General features: G+C 42.8%; 1 protein-coding gene across 7 annotated transcripts; it reads right to left on the bottom strand.

Annotated features, from left to right (window-relative positions):
• Nucleotides 1-852: 852 nt before the first annotated feature.
• Nucleotides 853-7,685, bottom strand: LOC109871636 (cold-inducible RNA-binding protein B-like). Of its 7 annotated transcripts, none has more exons than XR_004205725.1 (8): nt 7,557-7,685; nt 6,728-6,837; nt 6,539-6,645; nt 6,127-6,292; nt 5,808-5,979; nt 4,965-5,026; nt 2,457-2,556; nt 853-1,199 (listed from the first exon to the last, which is right to left on the bottom strand). XR_004205725.1 is itself a non-coding variant. In XM_020462561.2 (7 exons), the coding sequence occupies exons 2-6, from the start codon at nt 6,825-6,827 to the stop codon at nt 4,966-4,968; spliced, it is 606 nt and encodes a 201-aa protein (XP_020318150.1). In that variant the 5' UTR covers nt 6,828-6,837; nt 7,557-7,685; the 3' UTR covers nt 3,756-4,623; nt 4,965. The 7 variants fall into 7 exon arrangements, 3 of the variants coding, with proteins under 3 accessions (XP_020318150.1, XP_031662360.1, XP_031662361.1); XR_004205726.1 differs by having other exon boundaries at nt 6,148-6,292; XR_004205727.1 differs by having other exon boundaries at nt 6,175-6,292.
• Nucleotides 7,686-20,777: the final 13,092 nt, after the last annotated feature.

Raw genomic sequence — 20,777 nt, 5'->3', positions numbered from 1 at the left:
TCCAGGATCCGGTACCTTTCATGACATGAGACATTTTCAGTTTATGCAACATTGTAGCGAGAAGTGGCCAGAAGTGCACCTATCACATTCTATTATCTCTCCCTGCTGTGATAGACATGAGCATGCAACTCATCTCTCCAGCGTTGCACTGAATCATGGGTGCTGGATTTGCCGTAGCACCTCTGACATGTATTTCAATTTATCAAAGATAAAATTGTCAGCCAAATCAGGCCCTTTGTGACATTTCAAATACAATCGCAGGAAAAGACTGTTTGTAGGCTACCAAGTTAAACTTCCAAATTGATAGGCAAGAGTGCATTGGCCATCGCCGGTGGGTGAGCTCCACATCATTCCAGTTCCACTGAGCCAAAGGCTTATCATTTCATTATAATTTCCTCATTGTACAATGTCTCCAGACCAAGGCTGTTTTCATTGATCTCAGATTGTCAAAGGAGCCTGTCATTTCCATCATTTGTGAGGTATTAAAAATTCTCCCGGCACATAAAATGTAGAATTTTATGAAATCAAAGATGTTCCATGTGTGCAACTTCTGCAAGCACCTCTTTACACCAGTACGTAAAAGCGATAAGGCATGCAATGCTCTATGGGATTTCTTTCATGGTTCCGATTCCCCAGGTCACCCCAATTTACAAATTAAGCACTGGGCAGGATGTATCTTTCCCTATGATCAATGCTCCAGAGTACTGCAGCACAATGTCTGAGCTGGGATAACCAAACATTGCTTGCCATCTTTCAGGCATTTTAACTGATCAATTCCATGTCTAATTGAAAGACACAAAGAAGTTTGTCCCCATTGTCTATTTCCTTAAATAATTTGATAGATAAGCAATATGGGATTGAGCACTTAATGATTTGCACCTTTATTGAAGATACCTGAATTCACAATACATCATGCACAAATTCATCACATTAAAAAACCAGTTGAACACATGCTCCAACACAACTGAGCCGTGAAATGTTGAAACTCAAATTAAAACAAGTGCTTTTGTTTCTTCTGTAACACGTCAGTATAGCGAAAAGTGTCACCTAACAGCAGTTTCCTAAATGAGGTGCAGCTTGTAGGACCTTAATTGTTGATTCTTTGGATTTTTAAATATTTTAATGTACAAAGTCTTCGGACTAATGCAGATTTCTGACTCCACTTCTGCGCACACGCACGTCAACGCCATACACTGGACCTGAGACCGAGGAATGAAAGAAACCAATTATAATCAATGTATTGTCAGAGCATTAGAACAGTAGCAGCTTAATGGACACGCTTAAAGGATCAACGTAATATATTTTGCATTGAAATGTCCTTAATATCTGCAGTAATATTGTTTCAATCATTTTGCATTCTAATGATTAATTGCCTTCTAATTGTGCAGCCCTCTGATTTCTCAACCAAAGCTGGTCTGTCTCTCATTATCAAATTGGAAGGCTGCACCATCCCTCTCTTCAGTCACTCAGAGGCATGGGCATCTAGAGCAAGCGTTCAAAAGATATCACTCTGCCATTTCCTGGTAACCAAAATCCTACATCATTAGCCTAATTTCAGTTTGTGACAAAACAAGCCAGCGTAAAGAATCATTGTACCATCTAAATTGCTGCAAAATGCTGTCTCTTTTCAATAACAATTTTTTTAAATGTTCAGCTGTTAGACAAAAACAGACTAAAAAGCGAGTCGCCAACGAGGTTGTGGTGGAAGGGAAGCTAACACCTTTACTCTTACATTAAGTGTCATGGGACTTTTAATGACCACAAGGGTCATGACAACTGCTGGCTTGCCGCTGGTAAAAGGTGCAAATACAAGTTTGAAACCCCTATTTTAATTTGTGCCATGGCTCAGGCAGGAGTTTTACACTGTATGGAAGGCTCCTGGCAGGCTTGGCACAGCCAACCTATGCTCATGGTTCTCACAGGGGAAGTGGAATGAGATGCTACAATGCACATCGCAAATGACATGTAACATCCTGAGCGCGTCGGATCTGAGACGCCAATACATATCTAACAGCACAACAAGTTATAAATTCTCTACATTTTTGTAGGATAGACGTGTGGTTTAGCTGCACCAAAGCCGTGAATCAAAACCATTTGTCTTGGGGACACATGGGGAGCAGCAGCATTGTAAAATGCAGTCAAATCATAAATGGTTCATTTTCAGGTCAAAAATAGAGGGGCAAAAACATGTTTGCAACCCTTTATTTTAATTTGCTCTATGGCTCAGGCAACCAAGTGTAGGCTACGAAAAAGAGCTGTTTGGATTAGTCAAAGAATTGAAGGCGTTTTTCTGATTAATAAACGCCATGCTGGTGAGTGGTAATATTCAAATACAACCCAGCCCTGAAAATAAAGACCAAAGTACTAGCACATATCAAATAGTAAAGCACGGCATTGCCAAAAAAAATAAAATGTTAATTTCCACCCGTGGAAATTTACAGGAACAAGAGACAAACCTGAAAAATGTAGCTGCAGCAGTAACTGCAACTCCAGCTCATCACCATCTGACACACTGGAGAGTTCAGGACAGGTTAGTCTCCAGAGGGTAAATTCATCCTAACGAGAAGACATTCATGAGATTAGAACAGAAGCTCACAAACACAAATACTTTAGCCAGCAGTCGTTTCATAACATGTTCATCTACCCAGACTTAACACAATGCTTAGAACCACACTATAAAAACAAGGGGGGGGTTAAAAATCAGGCCTGGGGGGGGACAATTGAGCCAGTTGAGGTGATCAGAATTTCTGAAGGACATGATGCAAAAGTAATTGGACTGAGGCCAGGTGAATGGTAATTTTGCTAAGGCACATTTGAAAAGGGGGGGGGGGGGGGTGGCAGTTTTCTATGTGGATTTGTAGAGTTGTGAAATTCAGAAGTGGCCAAGGAACATTGGACTGTGGCAATCTTTGCAGCAGAGGGGGACAATGGATAACATATTTCTGGAAATAATGAGAACTCAGTTTGAAGGATGTGAGCAGGAGAGCAAAAGGAGATTACCTCACGTGAACTGGCCTATCGATTCTCCACAAATGAACTAGGCAAGAGAGCAGCTTTCACTTCTGACGAGCACTTGTTGGTAGGCGCAACACTTCATTCTCCAAGGACTTGTAGGCATTTTCTGTAGCTGAGCAATGGAGCATTAACAGGACCACCACCTACTTCCCACTATTAGGCCCCACTTAAGTCATGGAAGATTAGTCAACCCAAGAGGTTGAAATATGCATATGACAATTGAGGGGTACGTCTTAGCACTGTTTGACAAACTTTGAAACAAAGTCATACTGAACAGCCAATTTGGAAACTGCCATTGACTACAACTAGAGGATTATATAACCATTTACCAACCACTGCTGTGCCCTGCAGTGGCAAGCCAGCAGAAAATGAGAACAATACTTCAGTGAAATTTTGCTTTGAGGAAACTGGAAAAGTGCATTGACTATACTTTACCAGTACCCCACTCACTGTTAACCACTTAAAGGCAAACACCACACTTGAGTCAGTGGCAACAAGCCACCAGAGAAGCATCACTTAAATAGGCCAAAGACTAGACAAATACTGGAACCATGTCACTTCCTATGAATCTCTGTAAAATTTCAAAGTTCTTGTTCTCACTTTTGGAAAGTTTAAACCATAGAAATTAGCTCTAAAGCCCCACATAAGGGAAACAAGCCAACGCTATGAAGATAAACTATAATAATCACCGACAATAAACCAGCCAATTCCCCCATAAGCATGTTCAAGGCACAAGAAAGTATTTTCAACAAATCGTTTTAATAGGCTCCATGAAGCCAAAATTGACAAAATAATCTTCAATGTTGATGATACAAAGAACAGAAAGTACAAAATCGTTCCCAGGTGGAATACTATTGGGCAAGAAGAGCAGTAACATTGATGTTGATCTTTGTGTTCAGTCCATTATAACAAGCACATTTTAAAATGCAGGCATTGAGCAGAGCAAAATAACAAAATACCGTGAGCAGACTGTAGCATGCTGCAATTTGCAACTTCATGAACAGTTTTACCAGTCTGAAAGGAATTCACTCTTTTTGGAAACTGAACATACAGGACCCTCAGCTATTTTAAGAACCTCAATTGTATAGATAAAGGTCGTCAAAGGAATCATTTTATTTCTCGCTCAGTTTAAAACTTGGCAGGAGGTAGGTCGGACATTGTCGTTTAAAACAAAGGAAAACAGGAAGGTAAACAAGCCTCGTTGATATCCACAATACTAATATCAAGGATTTAAATGGAGATGTCAGTGCTGATAGGGACAGGGAGTAGAATGTAAAGAACAGTGGGCGTTTATTTACAAACAGCCATGTGAAGCAACGTTTTGGTTTGTACAGCACCAACAAGTCAGACATTATGCTTTATCAATTGAACTAAATGCCATAAGAGCAAATTGAGATGCATCCTTTAGAGATCATTAACTTTTTAAACATGGTTTGTAAATTAATGGCCAAAACTCATGGCTAAATTTAAAGACGCTCGAGCTACTTAAACACAGAATAGGACTACAAAAATCAGGTCAACATGTGGACAAATTTCTTGAGGAGCTTTTTAAATACAGCCAGCCAAGGGATGATCTTGAATCAGGGGTGGATTTTTACTCGTGTGCAGCTGAGGACAAGAATTGGGCACACAGGTAAAGACACTGAGTTTAGGAAACAAGTTTCACGAACATTTGAGCTTGATAACATCCCCCCACTTACCCACTAAACCAGGGTTCTCCAAACAATATTCCTAGAGAGCTACCCCCTGTAGGATCACTCCAACCACTTGTAACTAACCCGATTCAGCCAGCTAAGTATTAGAATCAGGTGTGCTAGATTAGGGTTGGAGCAGAACTAGATCTCATCCTAAACTATTCAGCCGCAGCCTAGTAAAAGGTTCAAGTCCAGAACCTTGGAATGAGGAAGTGACCTAACGCAGCCTAGGCCTATGAAGAAACAAACACATACCTTAACTGTCGTAGCTGTCTCTATAGGAACCCCCAGAGCGGTCCCCGTAGCCTCCCTGGCCCCTAACATTGGAAGGGAAAAAATATAGGTAAGGTCCCTGCTCATTAGTGCTTTGGGGCCAGTTTGGTTCCAGCACGATTATTTATTAACAATCACTGTTCAAATTATTTTCAACATGAAATGTCATTAGCATAAAAAAATTAAATAAATCAAAGACAAATATTCAGTTGCCAAAACATTCCATTGTTTGGCAGGTTCACATTGTCTAGACAATAGAAAGTTACTATAAGATAGGTGTATATTACATAGTTTGATGACTTAATTTCCCAATCCTTAAAGTCCAGTCTCCGCTCCCCCTCATGTGTGCATCCAACATACCATGCAGGCATAAAGTGTAGGCATATCTGCCCAGAGAGCTGTACACAATGACGTGATTATCATGTCTATGACCCAACAATAGATGGTCCCATAAATACACATCGGGCTTATTTTTGGGCAGACTTTAGCAGGTGTGAATCCTCTTAAACCCCCTTCCACCGAGATGGGGGGGTAAAAATGTAAAAAGCCAGTCGAGCAGTCTTTGTAGTTAATTACCACGCCTCTACGCTGTACCAAGCTGAAAACGTGCATTATGAAAACCTCAACTCCCTTCAACCCAGCATCCCCCAGTTCTTGACATCAAGAACTGGGGGAAAAGGGGCACGTTGTGCTCAAACACCTGAGCTAAATGGAATTTATAACATCAGTTAATCGTTCACAACTACAGTTCATTGTAAAGGATGCAAGAGGGGAATGTCCACAAACACCAATTTAGGAAATGTGTAATCAGACGTGTCGCCTCACCTATTGTCTCTGTATCCTCCGCCACCAGAAGAGTACCCTCCGCCACCGCCGCTCCTGTATCCACCGCCACCCCCGTAACTCCGGTCTCCACCCCCATAGCTGCGGTCTCCACCACCACCACCATAGCTCCTCTCACCATATCCCCTGTCACCGCCACCATATCCTCCACCACCTGGGAACAAACACCGCAAGACTTCAAAAACAAACTCACCGCCAAAGCAAACTCACACTGAAATGTAACTACGGCTAAGAGGGAGGGCAAGACAAAACGCTAATGGATGATGGGGAGCACACCATCTTGCAGATTGCCTGCCCATACCTCGCGAGTAAACTCGCCCACCTCTTCCTCTCCCCCCTCCATAGCCACCTCCACCACCATATCCGCCACCGCCTCTGGAACCTCTGAATCCACCGCCACCTCCACCTCCTGAGCGACCACCACCCTTGCCGGCTTCATCCACACGAATGGTTCTGCCATCGACAGACTGCAAGAGACAGGAGTGTTACTCAGCACGGGCCATAAACATGTGACTTTTCATAATGGGATAACGAGTTAACAGGATTAATAAATTACCTGGCTAACTTCGATATGATAAAACCAGAAATAACTTTATGGTTCATTAAGCTACACCTAGATGTATTCTTAGTAATCTAGTAAGTTATGTCATTAAGGTTATTAAAACAAAAGCAACTCCGATAATTGGTAAATATAAGTAATGATAACGATATACCTTGCCGTTCATTCCCTCCAATGCGTCCTTCGCATCCTCGGCATTATCGTACTTTACGAAGCCGAATCCACGAGACCTTCCCGTTTCTTTGTCCCTGATGACATCAACTGTGCGAGAGAAACATAAATTAATATTTATGGAAGTAGCCAGCGATCACTTAGCAAATTAAATAAAATGTCTAGAACGCACCTTTTGCGATATTTCCATACTTTGCGAAAGCTTCCGCCAGAGACTCCTCTGTGGTGTCGAAGCTCAGGCCTCCGACGAAAAGTTTTCCTTCGTCGGACATGATTCTGTGTCTGCAAGGGATCAATCCGGGTCAAGTAAAACACCTACTTTTTACATTGTGATACTTGCTACTAGGAGTTGTAAACGTAGGTCACGCCGTGTGCGGGAGCTGTTGTCCGACATATTGCGCACAGAATTAAGACAGATAGCTGGCGGTAGGCCAACCAAGGTGCTGTAGTTAGCTAGCTGTACGTAGTTAATCAAATTCAGGCAAATAACAATTTCAATGTTATTTGACATAACGTGTTAAGGTTTGGACAACATACTAAGCCCACTAAATGAGTCTGGCTAAATGCGTGTTGGGGGAAAAAGCAGGCCAAGAATGTAAGCGCCATTTTGCACCACGTTGGCCTGCTTCGCCACTTGGTGCTAAGCTATCTGGCTAAAGGCGGATGCAGCAATCTTTACAATGAAGTTGATCACTAGCGTAGTTAAATACGGTTCATTACATATTTGTAAGAGTGAAACCCCCGCCGTGTGTTTGACAGATGTTAATATAGCCCGTATAAATGTTCACAGGTTAAGTAAAACTGGCAAATTGGTGCGTGTGAAGAATAGCTACTACAGCTAATGTTAGATAACAGCTAAAGCCGCATTCCAACAATGTTCATTCACAATAACTCTTCACAATAAGTCTAGTCATTTACACATTAACTACTACTTAGAATACTTAAATAATAATATGACGAAATTGTGTAGTCAGATAAACACGACCTTGTATAAAATGTACCTTTGACAGACCGAGTGCGAAGAGCTGGTGCTTGAAGAGGCTCGTCGTCGCAAGATAAATGGAAGGTGGTGCTCTGTGGAGAGTGCTGGCTAAATAGGAGGAGGGCGTCACCTTGTCTTATTTGAATATAGGCACGTATTTTTGGCGGTAACATTCTGTTGGAAATGTCCTGATCAAACGAATTGATCACATTATAACAGCTATTCAATAATATATGAGTTTGCTATTTATCAATTAAGCAGACACTAGTTTTATTTAGGCAACTTTTCAAAACATTTGTACTGGAAGTGGAAAAAAGACAAATAATGATAATTGTGTCCATGTATCTATCCCACAGGCCACTTTTTCTGCAAGCATGGCACTCTTTTTGCATATAGCACTTAAAAGCTTTTTTAGTTGTCTCCATGTGTGTGATGGGGATTTAGCCTACAGAAGACAATATACAAAATTCAGACATTTAAATCTCTGTCTTGCCTACTCTGAGATCCTCTATATCACCTTCTTTATTCTGCCTTTTTGAGAGGGAAAATTACATTGGAAAGATGAAGAGATCGATCAGTGGCGACCCGTCATTCAGGGCATGTGGGCTTGCCTGTTTTGCATGTTATTTTGGCATTAATACGTGTCACATATAAGTTTGCAAACATTGTAAAAAAATTAATAATAATTTAATCGTTGAGTTAATAAAGCTGCATAAAAACATGCTCTATTTTTTGCTTTCTTGCATAAGGCAGCTCCAAAATGCAGGTGTTTCAGCCTAGCTCAATGCTTTCTGTGGTGGTGGGGCAGCCAGCAGAAAATACGGAGCGTAGGGGATGGTAATGTTCTCTAGTGGCGCTGTGATTGGCTCAGTGTTCAGTCACTCCTGGGAACACTATGTCAACGCCAAATCTAAGGGTAGAGCTTGAAAATTCAAGCCCCTTGGGTGCTGCCATAGAGTTACATTAGAAGTGCCCATCCAAGAAGACTCAAGGTCATTGGCCACAGATAAAATAATGTCAAATCACATTATATCTAGAGTAGATTTGATTAGACTGATCATGTCAACATAATACTTTCGAAATCTTAGCTAGCAGTCATCATGAATCAAGTAGGCAATGTCCTGGCAAATCCTTTTTAATCCTCATCATATGAAGAGAAATAATGAAGAGAAATTATAGATAAAACGTATCAATGCTCATCGACCATTGGACATAAACATTACACAACAAGTTGGAAAACACAAATTCAACAATGAGTGGTTTGGAAGGAATCAGTGGCTAACTGCAAGCTTGGCAAAACCATCACTAGCCTGCTATTCAGTGGAGAGGGTGTGTGGTCCCAAGTCTGGGTTTAAGGGTATCTTTTCCAAACTTAAAATGATAAACACTCAACATTGGCCATGCTGTCAATCCAGCATGATTTCTGCCGCGCACAAAACAACTGTTAACTCTGGAACTGGGAAATCTGACTTGAGTGAGTTCAAGACAACTGGGAACTTGGGAAAAAACGAGTTCCGACTGGGAAAATAAGTTTTGAACGGTCATTGAACTTGGAATTGTAAGTCGGGAACTCAGGCCTCTTTCAAGAGCTACGACGTGAAGATTACTGACGTCATCATGATTCAACTTTGTTTCTTTCAGAGTTCGAAGTTGTCTTGATAGCACCATAAATCAAGATAATTACAGACTTCGATGACAAAGTTTGATGACAAAATTTGCCCACAAAGGACCTCCGTGCCACCTCCTGTTCAAGTGAGCACAGCACAACAGGTGAGTTCAAAAATGTCTTGTATGTTGCTGCATAAATGATGTAATATGCCAGGGAGATTTGTATCCTGTAGATTAGAAAGTAATACTAAGTGTATGTTGTGTAGTAAGCTGTTTGTAGCCTATTCCCTCTTAATTTCACCTACTGTTCCAACTTGGTGATGCACATGTAGCCTATAACCTGTTTTAGAGAAATGTAATCATTGAATATTGTAAGAGCTTTCATTGTCTGCTCATATGCCTCCTTTATTTATTCTATGGTTCTGACTTGGTGTACAGGGAGAATTCTGTCACTGTACATTTCAAAAGTGCTGAACAAATAGTGATATTGCTCTCGTCCGTCCTAGCTCGCTCATTAATGTTTTTAATTGAAATTACGTATTGCCTCGTATTCGCTTGTTGTCCCCTTATGTTATAGTTTATACATCTCAATTGTCAGTATGAAATCACATTTGCAAGTTAGCTGATATGGCTATGTTTTTTAAAGGCAGTAAATGAGGCTGCCAGACCAGGCTCCTCTGATAGCCAGGTGTTGCAGTGGTAAGGTGTTGGGACTCTGCTGTTGGGACTCTGCTGTTTGGACTCTGCTGATATAGGCCCTAACAGTTTGTGGGCATCGTTTGTCACCGTTATAGTGCAATTAATGTATTGTTTTTTATTTTTTATTTCACCTTTATTTAACCAGGTAGGCTAGTTGAGAACAAGTTCTCATTGACAATTGTGACCTGGCCAAGATAAAGCAAAACAGTTCGACACAGACAACGACACAGAGTTACACATGGAGCAAACAATAAACAAGTCAATAACACAGTAGAAACAAGTCTATATACATTGTGTGCAAAAGGCATGAGGAGGTAGGCAATAAATAGGCCATAGGAGTGAATAATTACAATTTAGCAGATTAACACTGGAGTGATAAATGATCAGATGAACATGTGCAGGTAGAGATACTGGTGTGCAAAAGAGCAGAAAAGTAAATAAAATAAAAACAGTATGGGGATGAGGTAGGTAGATTGGGTGGGCTATAGTGTTAGTGTAGTGCCTTTGCTTGAATGCATCCCAAATTAGTTTAGTTTGTTTGCCCCACCAAGATTTACATGCTAAAAATGCAACTGGAAGATATAAGTTGGTTTTGTTTGGAAGTGTGAAAGGTTCTACGCTCCACCAGGGAAGGTTGGTCCCTTCAGGTTCATGACTGTACTTTGGATAAGTGTCCCTACAGGGGTGACAGTCGGTTGTTGGTGAAACATCTACCCCTCCCATCTAGAACAACATTGAAGGGACCATCCCCCACATCACTGAATACAATGTGAGACACACTGGGGTGGATGGCTGTCCCTTTCACAGTCAACTCTTGATTGTGTGAATGGAAATGAGACAATGCCGTCCATGTGGCCAAGATATCGACATTTACATTAACAACAAAACCTCTACAGAATATACAGTAAATGTAAAGTTGTTGGGGTTAAGGGCAGGCTATAGGTGGAACATGAGGGACAGTGTTCAAATGGTAGCACAATTGTCAATTACAAAGTAGGTCCTGAAATGTTGAAGTATTTAAATCTATTTTAATTATCTATCGAATCCTTTACATGTGGAATGTGGAACTTTTCCCTTCCTTTCTCTTTTCACAAAGAATATGATCAAAGTGTTCCTCTCAATACCCCAAATAGTGCAACAGGGCCATCTGCTGGTAGACAGAATGAAAATATGGAATTTTCTTGGTCCTTAGATGTCCTCAACGTGTCTTTATCTTCCTCCTCCCTCCCCCTTCCTGTATGGCTTCTAGTTTTACACATACATTTTTCTTTTTTAATTCTCTGTTATAACATAATAACATTGTATTTAAAATAATTGCCAAATGTTATCCTCACCCATCCAAATGAGCTATTTGATGAGGAAAAGGTTTACTGGGACCAGAAGAGCAATGAGATACAATATAAATATTCTATTTCATGTGGCTGAGGGACAAACAAATACCAACTCAATCATTTTGAGTCAATGGTGTGATGATAACGTAAGCAATCCTGATGCAAATCTGCACCATATTTATAAGGTGTCTCAGAGTAGAAGTGCTGATCTAGGATCAGGTCCCCGCTGTTCATATAATTTTTTATTCTGGATCAGTATATTATGAATACTGGTCTAGATTGTTCAAATCTATCCAGAGACATTAAATGCATCACAAACATATCCACTGTTTATTGAATCAAATATAAAATCTAAATCTAATTTTATTTGTCACATGCCTCGTAGACAGCAGGTGTAGACTAACAGTGGGGTATTGTCGCTATCCAGCCAGACTCTTCAGCCATCAGACATCATCGCAGGGAGGTAACCCAAGCTCATCATGCAACAACCAAAGGATCAAGGTAAAACCCCAACCTTCCTTCAGCATCCAGATGTAGAGGGCTGCCCATAGAACACCCTGGGGACTAGGTCACGGTGCTCAAGCTCTAGAGACTAGGTAATCAAACCTGACATCAGCTAGTGCTGAAGCTGCCATATCACAACGCATGAGTTCCACGCATTCAAGTCACTCTAACCTGTCATCAGCTAAAGCTGCAGCCACTAAGGCTTGTCCTAATGCAGAGGCGGCATGCACACTGGCTTCTTATACTATACGTGAAGAGGATATCATTAGACAACAAGCCTGCATGGAAGAAGAGCAGCAAAGGCTTATGGCTGAAGTAGCTGCCCTGGCAGCTAGAAGGAAAGCAGAGGTAAACGTCCATTTGCATGTTCTCAAACAGGAGAAAGCTGCTAGTGCAGCCATAGCGGAAGCTGAGGTTCTGGAAGCAGCCGCCGAAGATGAAAACATGGAGTCACATCGTCTGATAGAAACACAGATGACACCTCTCAGCACAGCTCAATGCATCAGTGAGTATGTACAATCGCACACAAACATGTACACTGCTCCATCTCATCATGACCCAAGGTCATTGGAGGTCCATTCAGCAGTGGTCAACGTTTATACAGCCAGATGCTACAAAACTGAACCAGTCCTCCGGTTTGGCAAACAAAGTGTTCATGAGCACAGAGGTCTACCTGTCAGTCCTTCAGGTAACCAGCAGAACTGCAACATATTCCCCCCTCTCCAAAACACCATTAAAAGCTACAGAAGAGAGAACATGTCTGTAGGAGAACAACTCTACAACATTGGGCCGTCCAACCAAGCTCACCTGCCGTCTCCTCAGCCACAACCACGGCCTGTAACTGCCTTCAGAGAGGATCCACCTGATTCATCAGGAGCTACAGATGTAACGAAATACCTGATATGTCGTGAAATGGTGAGTTCCGGCCTACTCAAGTTTGATGACCATCCAGAAAACTACTGGGCCTGGAAATCATCTTTTCTTAGCAACACCCAATATCTAAATCTGACAGCCAGAGAAGAGCTGGACCTACTCTCCAAATAGCTTGGACCCAAGTCATCTGAGCAGGCCGAGAGGATCAGATCGGTGCACGTCCACAACGCAACAGCAGGGCTGACGGTGTTATGGCAGAGACTTGAAGACTTTCCGAATAAGTGCTTCTAGAGCTGGAGGCAGCTAAAGCTGGTGGACACGTGCCAGGCCTCTCTTGTATCTGGACACATCTTGCGGTGTCAATCCAATCATAAGAGAAGCTTCCCTACAGCCTACAAGAAAGATGGATCTCACAAGCGTCAAAATACAAGGAAGATCATCGGGTTGAATTCCCACCGTTCTCCTTCTTCGCCAGTCTTATTGTCAACCAAGCGAGGACCCGCAACGTTCCAAGCTTCACCTTCCTAAACACAGGAGGTTAAAGCTCCACAAAGACTTAAAAATCACCAGAGAAGCACAACAGAGAACACAGAACTCCAGTGTCCGTACAGAAGACAGGCGTTTCATCTGTCTAAAGCTAACCAGGCTCATCCCTCAGGAAAGACATTTGAGGACCTAAACAAGCAGAGTTCATTACACAACAAGCCTCACCCTCTGAGAAAATGCTGCAGCTTCAGGAGCAAGACACTGGATGAACGCAAGTCTTATCTCAAGGACAACCACATCTATTTCAGATGCTGTGCTTCAACCAAACATCTCGCAAAAGACTGAGACAGCGGTGCAGTGCAAAGAGTGCGACAGTGATAGACATCCGTCTGCATTGCATCCGGGGCCAGCTCCATGGAGAACAGAGAACTCCGCAGCCAACAAAGGTCATGGCGGGGAGCAAAGGGAAAGGGCAACACCTGCAGTAACCTCAAAGTGCACTGAGATCTGTGGAGAGGCAGTCAGCTCTAGATCGTGTTCCAAGATATGCTTAGTCAAAATGTATCCCGCAGGTCACAGAGAAAAGGCAGTCAGAATATATGCCGTCTTAGATGAATAGAGCAACAAGTTGTTAGCCAGAACTGAGTTCTTCGACCTCTTCGCTGTTAGAGGAGGTTCAGCTCCCTACACTCTGAAGACATGTTCAGGCGTTATGGAGAAATCTGGGAGAAGAGCAAGCAACTACATTGTGGAGTCATTCAAAGGAAAAACACAGCTTATTCTTCCTCTCATAGAATGTGACATGATGCCCGATGATAGATCAGAGATTCCCTCTCCTGAAATTGCACGTCATCACCCTCATCTGATGCCTGTTGCAGACAAGATTCCAGCACTCGACACAGGTGCAGTAACCCTGCTCGGAAAGCTCGGGAAGAGAGATACTAAGAGTGCACAAAGTCAGAGAGCAATACAACGGGCCTCACAACGCACCCTACGCACAATGCCATGACCTCAAATGGGTCATCATCGGTGATGTATGTCTGAACGAATCTCATAAGCCAGCTAAAGTTAGCATTACAGAACAAATGAGACTGAATAACACAACTTCAGTAAACTCAGTGTCATAGAGGGCGCTGTCCCAGCTGGAGATATGGACGACTTCGGATGCAAAGTGTTTGAAAGAACACAAAACGATGACAAGCCAGCCCCATTGATTGCAGATAGCATCTTCCTTGAGATCATGGACAGAGAAGTCTTCATGTGGACAAGTCTAGAAGCTGGGTAGCTCCTCTACCTTTCCTTTCACCCCAGCATCAACTCCCTAACAACAGAGGACAGGCACTAAAAGGACTCACTTCTCTGCGACATACTCTAGAGAGAAAGCCAGACATGAAAGAACACTTTCATGATTTTGTGCAGAAGATCTTCAACAAGGACCAAGTTGAAAAAGCTCCACCGTTGAAGGGAAAACAAAAATGTTGGTACTTACCCATCTTTGGTCTGTATCATCCCCAAAAACCAGGTCAGATATTAATAGTTTTTGACTCCAGCGCTTAGCATGAAGGCGTCTCCCTCAACGATGTCCTCTTCAGTGGACCATACCTGAAAAACACACCCCTCGGACTCCTCATCTGATTCCGAAAATAACGTATTGCAGTCACAGCTGATGTGCAACAGATGTTCTACTGCTTCTTTGTCAGAGAAGACCTCAGAGATTACCTGAGGTTCCTGTTGTTTGAAGACCACGACCTTAGCATTGATATAACAGAGTACAGGATGAAAGTACATGCGCTTGGCAACATCCCCTCTCCAGCTGTGGCCATCTACAGCCTGAGGTGGGTGGAAGGGTGAAGAAGAGCACAGCACAGATGCAAAACAGTTTGTCATGAGGAACTTCTATGTGGACAATGGATGTACCTCATTCTCCAGCGATGAAGAAGCAATTGACATCCTGAAAAGAAAAACAGACATGTTAGTCGAGTCAAACTTAAGGCTGCACAAGATAGCCTCCAACAGCAGCAAAGTCATAGAAGCATTTCTTCCAGAGGATCGCGCAAAAGATTTGGATCTAGGGTCAGATCCATTACCTATTCAGCGAAGCTTAGGCATCAGTTGGAATCTGGAAACAGACAGCTTCTCCTTTCCTGTATCCTGAGAAGAGAAGCCGTTCACAAGACGAGGTGTCCTGTCCACGGTCAACAGCCTAGATGTTTTGTAGCACCTATCACTATGCAATGCAAGGCATTGAAATAGAGAAATCTATAGTAGAGAAATCTCTACTGAGCATGAACATACCAGAAGAGAAAGAGATGCAGTGGAAAATGTGGAAAGACCCACTGATGGAACTCGAACAGCTCACCATCCGAAGGCCCTATGTCCCTGTCTCCTTGTCTTCCATGCAATGAAGATAACTGTGCGTCTTCTCAGATTCATCCACATCAGCTGTAGCTTACCTCAGAGTGGTCGATGTCGAAGGAAGAAGTCACGTTGGGTTCATCATGGGACTAACCAGACTGGCTTGCAAGTCACAACCTTCGCTACTGAAGTCCAACTTGGCTCACACAGGTTTGAACAGTTCTCCAGCTGGAAGTCGCTCACCCAAGCAATCGCAAAACTACTCCAAATGGCCAAATCCTTCTCCAGGGCAACCATCTAAAACAAGCCAAAACCACTATAATCAGATGGTGCTCTTCCATGCTGTCCCTAGGAGGGGTGTGTCACTTGAGTGGGTTGAGTAACTGACGTGATCTCCCTATCTGGGTTGACGCTCCCCCTTGGGTTGTGCCGTGGCGGAGATCTTTGTGGGCTATACTCGGCCTTGTCTCGGGATGGTAAGTTGGCGGTTGAAGATATTCCTCTAGTGGTGTGGGGGCTGTGCTTTGGCAAAGTGGGTGGGGTTATATCCTGCCTGTTTGGCCATGTCCAGGGGTATCGTCGGATGGGCCACAGTGTCTCCCAACCCCTCCTGTCTCAGCCTCCAGTATTTCTGCTGCAGTAGTTTATGTGTCGGGGGGCTAGGGTCAGTCTGTTATATCTGGTGTATTTCTCCTGTCTTATCCGGTGTCCTGTGTGAATTAAAGTATGCTCTCTAATTCTTTCTTTCTCTCTCTCTGAGGACTTGAGCCCTAGGACCATGCCTCAGGACTACCTGGCCTGATGATTCCTTGCTTTCCCCAGTCCACCTGGCCGTGCTGCTGCTCCAGTTTCAACTGTTCTGCCTGCGACTATGGAACCCTGACCTGTTCACTGGATGTGCTACCTGTCCCAGACCTGCTGTTTTCAACTCTCTAGAGACAGCAGTGGTAGAGATACAAGCAAGTTGCACATCAGGGTGATCCATTCACTGAAGGTGCAGTCCGGTCAGCTGGATTGTGGATCATTGGAAGTAAAATACTTGTATCCAGCATAATCCATAAGTGTGTGATCTTCAGAAAACTTAGAGGAAAACTAGAAGAGAAAAATATGTCAGTCTTACCTGCAGACAGACTTGCCTCTGATCCTCCGTTCCCTCATATTGAACTGGACATCTTTGGACCCTGGAGCATCACCTCCCCTCGGACCAGAAGAGGCAGCGCTGAAAGTCAACGCTGGGCCGTCCTGTTCTCCTGTATGAGTACAAGAGCGGTCCACATCAAATTGATAGAGTCTATGTCTACCCCCAGATTCATCAAAGCTTTGAGAAGATTCTTCTCTATCCGAGGACCTGCAAAGCAAATACGTGATCATGGCACAAACTTCATTGGAGCCTGCAAGAGCTGAAGATCAGAACAGATGACTGAGATGAGTACTTATCGAATGAATCCATCGGATGAATCCTGAAACATATTCCAGTCTGTGCTAGCAAAACAGTCCTGTATCATCAGCATCCGCATCATCGGACCAATACCGTGTTGGGCTCGTCACTGGTACTTCCTGTTTGAGTTTTTGCTTGTAAGCAGGAATCAGGAGGATAGAGTTATGGTCAGATTTGCCAAATGGAGGGCGAGGGAGAGCTTTGTATACATCTCTGGGAGTGGAGTAAAGATGATAAATTTTTTTCATCTAGTTGCACAAGCCTGGTCTCAGACTATACATAACATAGTAAATGTATGTCCGGGACACTTAAATTAGTATGAAATGTTAAATTTGGTATGGTTACATAAGACACAAGGTTACTTAAGGCAAATACAAAAGTAGGATGGTTGGTCGGGCGGATGGGTGAGTGTATAACGCAAACGTCTAGCAACCCAAAGATTGTGTGTTCGAATCTCATCACGGACAACTTTAGCTAATTAGCAACTATTCAACTACTTACTACTTTGCAACTACTTAGCATGTTAGCTAACCCTAACCTTAACCCTTTTAGCTAACCCTACCCCTAATCCTTTAACCTAACTCCTAAACGTAACACTAACCTTAAGCCTAACCCCTAACCCTAATCTCTAGCCTAGCTAACATTACCCAGCTAGCTAAAGTTAGCACTCACCAACTAGCTACCTAGCTAGTGTTAGCCACAACAAATGAGAATTTGTAACATATCATACATTTTGCAAATTCGGAATATATTGTACCTTTTGCAAATTCGAAACATATGTTACAAATTACAATTTGTATATCATACGAAATGCATGATGGACAACTGAATACATACCATACGAAACTTAACATATACTAAATGGAGTGTCTTGGATTTACATACAGAATCATACGACCAGGTTGGTTGCACAGGCGACATGTTGGTAGAAATTAGGTAAAATGGATTTCAGTTTTCCTGCATTAAAATCACCAGCCACAAGGAGCGCTGCCTCTGGATAAGCATTTTTTTGTTGGCTTATGGCCCTATATAGCTCGTTGAGTACGGTCTCAGTGCCAGCATAGGTTTGTGGTGGTACTGTAAATAGTCTACAGCATACACCATGAGGTATTCTAACTCAGGCGAGTAGCCGGCTAACAAAGGGTATATAACGAAGTATTGAGATTTACCAAATACTTATTTTCCACCATAATTATTTGTGTCAATATACTCAGTTGGATAATAGTATGGATAATTGAGGCAATTTAGTGTTGACCTACAGACGTTATATAGTAAAACTACTAAAACTTTTCTGTATTTTGGCCCAGAATGATAGTTCTACACAACCCTGACCACTGCTATCAAGGTGTCCCAATAATTAGACAATACCTTCACATAACAACCCTGACCACTGCTATCAAGGTGTCCCAAGAATTAGACAATACCTTCACATAACAACCCTGACCACTGCTATCAAGGTGTTCCAAGAATCAGACAATGCCTTCACATAACAACCCTGACCACTGCTATCAAGGTGTTCCACGAATTAGACAATGCGTTCACATAACAACCCTGACCACTGCTATCAAGGTGTTCCAAGAATTAGACAATGCCTTCACATAACAACCCTGACCACTGCTATCAAGGTGTCCCAATAATTAGACAATACCTTCACATAACAACCCTGACCACTGCTATCAAGGTGTCCCAAGAATTAGACAATACCTTCACATAACAACCCTGACCACTGCTATCAAGGTGTTCCAAGAATCAGACAATGCCTTCACATAACAACCCTGACCACTGCTATCAAGGTGTTCCACGAATTAGACAATGCGTTCACATAACAACCCTGACCACTGCTATCAAGGTGTTCCACGAATTAGACAATGCGTTCACATAACAACCCTGACCACTGCTATCAAGGTGTCCCAAGAATTAGACAATACCTTCACATAACAACCCTGACCACTGCTATCAAGGTGTTCCAAGAATTAGACAATGCCTTCACATAACAACCCTGACCACTGCTATCAAGGTGTTCCAAGAATTAGACAATGCCTTCACATAACAACCCTGACCACTGCTATCAAGGTGTTCCAAGAATCAGACAATGCCTTCACATAACAACCCTGACCACTGCTATCAAGGTGTTCCACGAATTAGACAATGCGTTCACATAACAACCCTGACCACTGCTATCAAGGTGTTCCAAGAATTAGACAATACCTTCACATAACAACCCTGACCACTGCTATCAAGGTGTTCCACGAATTAGACAATGCGTTCACATAACAACCCTGACCACTGCTATCAAGGTGTCCCAAGAATTAGACAATACCTTCACATAACAACCCTGACCACTGCTATCAAGGTGTTCCAAGAATTAGACAATGCCTTCACATAACAGCCCTGACCACTGCTATCAAGGTGTTCCAAGAATTAGACAATGCCTTCACATAACAACCCTGACCACTGCTATCAAGGTGTTCCAAGAATTAGACAATACCTTCACATAACAACCCTGACCACTGCTATCAAGGTGTCCCACGAATTAGACAATGCGTTCACATAACAACCCTGACCACTGCTATCAAGGTGTTCCAAGAATTAGACAATGCCTTCACATAACAGCCCTGACCACTGCTATCAAGGTGTTCCAAGAATTAGACAATGCCTTCACATAACAACCCTGACCACTGCTATCAAGGTGTCCCACGAATTAGACAATGCGTTCACATAACAACCCTGACCACTGCTATCAAGGTGTCCCACGAATTAGACAATGCCTTCACATAACAACCCTGACCACTGCTATCAAGGTGTCCCAAGAATTAGACAATGCCTTCACATAACAACCCTGACCACTGCTATCAAGGTGTTCCAAGAATTAGACAATACCTTCACATAACAACCCTGACCACTGCTATCAAGGTGTCCCACGAATTAGACAATACCTTCACATAACAACCCTGACCACTGCTATCAAGGTGTCCCACGAATTAGACAATACCTTCACATAACAACCCTGACCACTGCTATCAAGGTGTCCCACGAATTAGACAATACCTTCACATAACAACCCTGACCACTGCTATCAAGGTGTCCCAAGAATTAGACAATGCCTTCACATAACAACCCTGACCACTGCTATCAATGTGTCCCACGAATTAGACAATGCCTTCACATAACAACCCTGACCACTGCTATCAAGGTGTTCCAAGAATTAGACAATGCCTTCACATAACAACCCTGACCACTGCTAACAAGGTGTTCCAAGAATTAGACAATGCCTTCACATAACAACCCTGACCACTGCTATCAAGGTGTCCCACGAATTAGACAATGCCTTCACATAACAACCCTGACCACTGCTATCAAGGTGTTCCAAGAATTAGACAATGCCTTCACATAACAACCCTGACCACTGCTATCAAGGTGTTCCAAGAATTAGACAATGCCTTCACATAACAACCCTGACCACTGCTATCAAGGTGTTCCAAGAATTAGACAATGCCTTCACATAACAAACCTGACCACTGCTATCAAGGTGTTCCAAGAATTAGACAATGCCTTCACATAACAACCCTGACCACTGCTATCAAGGTGTTCCAAGAATTAGACAATGCGTTCACATAACAACCCTGACCACTGCTATCAAGGTGTTCCAAGAATTAGACAATGCCTTCACATAACAACCCTGACCACTGCTATCAAGGTGTTCCAAGAATTAGACAATGCCTTCACATAACAACCCTGACCACTGCTATCAAGGTGTCCCACGAATTAGACAATACCTTCACATAACAACCCTGACCACTGCTATCAAGGTGTTCCACGAATTAGACAATGCCTTCACATAACAACCCTGACCACTGCTATCAAGGTGTTCCACGAATTAGACAATGCCTTCACATAACAACCCTGACCACTGCTATCAAGGTGTCCCACGAATTAGACAATGCCT

The sequence above is a fragment of the Oncorhynchus kisutch genome, linkage group LG27 (genome assembly GCF_002021735.2).
Source record: "Oncorhynchus kisutch isolate 150728-3 linkage group LG27, Okis_V2, whole genome shotgun sequence".
Taxonomy (NCBI): Eukaryota; Metazoa; Chordata; class Actinopteri; order Salmoniformes; family Salmonidae; genus Oncorhynchus; species Oncorhynchus kisutch.
This window is presented reverse-complemented; position numbering and strand designations above follow the sequence as displayed.

Excerpts from the sequence above, each read along its gene's own strand:
- LOC109871636 (XM_020462561.2), bottom strand. The coding sequence starts at position 6,827 with ATGTCCGACGAAGGAAAACTTTTCGTCGGAGGCCTGAGCTTCGACACC. Across the intron at positions 6,646-6,727 it reads GTATGGAAATATCGCAAAAG|TTGATGTCATCAGGGACAAA; the intron begins GTGCGTTCTAGA and ends TCTCTCGCACAG. Across the intron at positions 5,027-5,807 it reads GGAGGATACAGAGACAATAG|GGGCCAGGGAGGCTACGGGG; the intron begins GTGAGGCGACAC and ends TTCCAATGTTAG.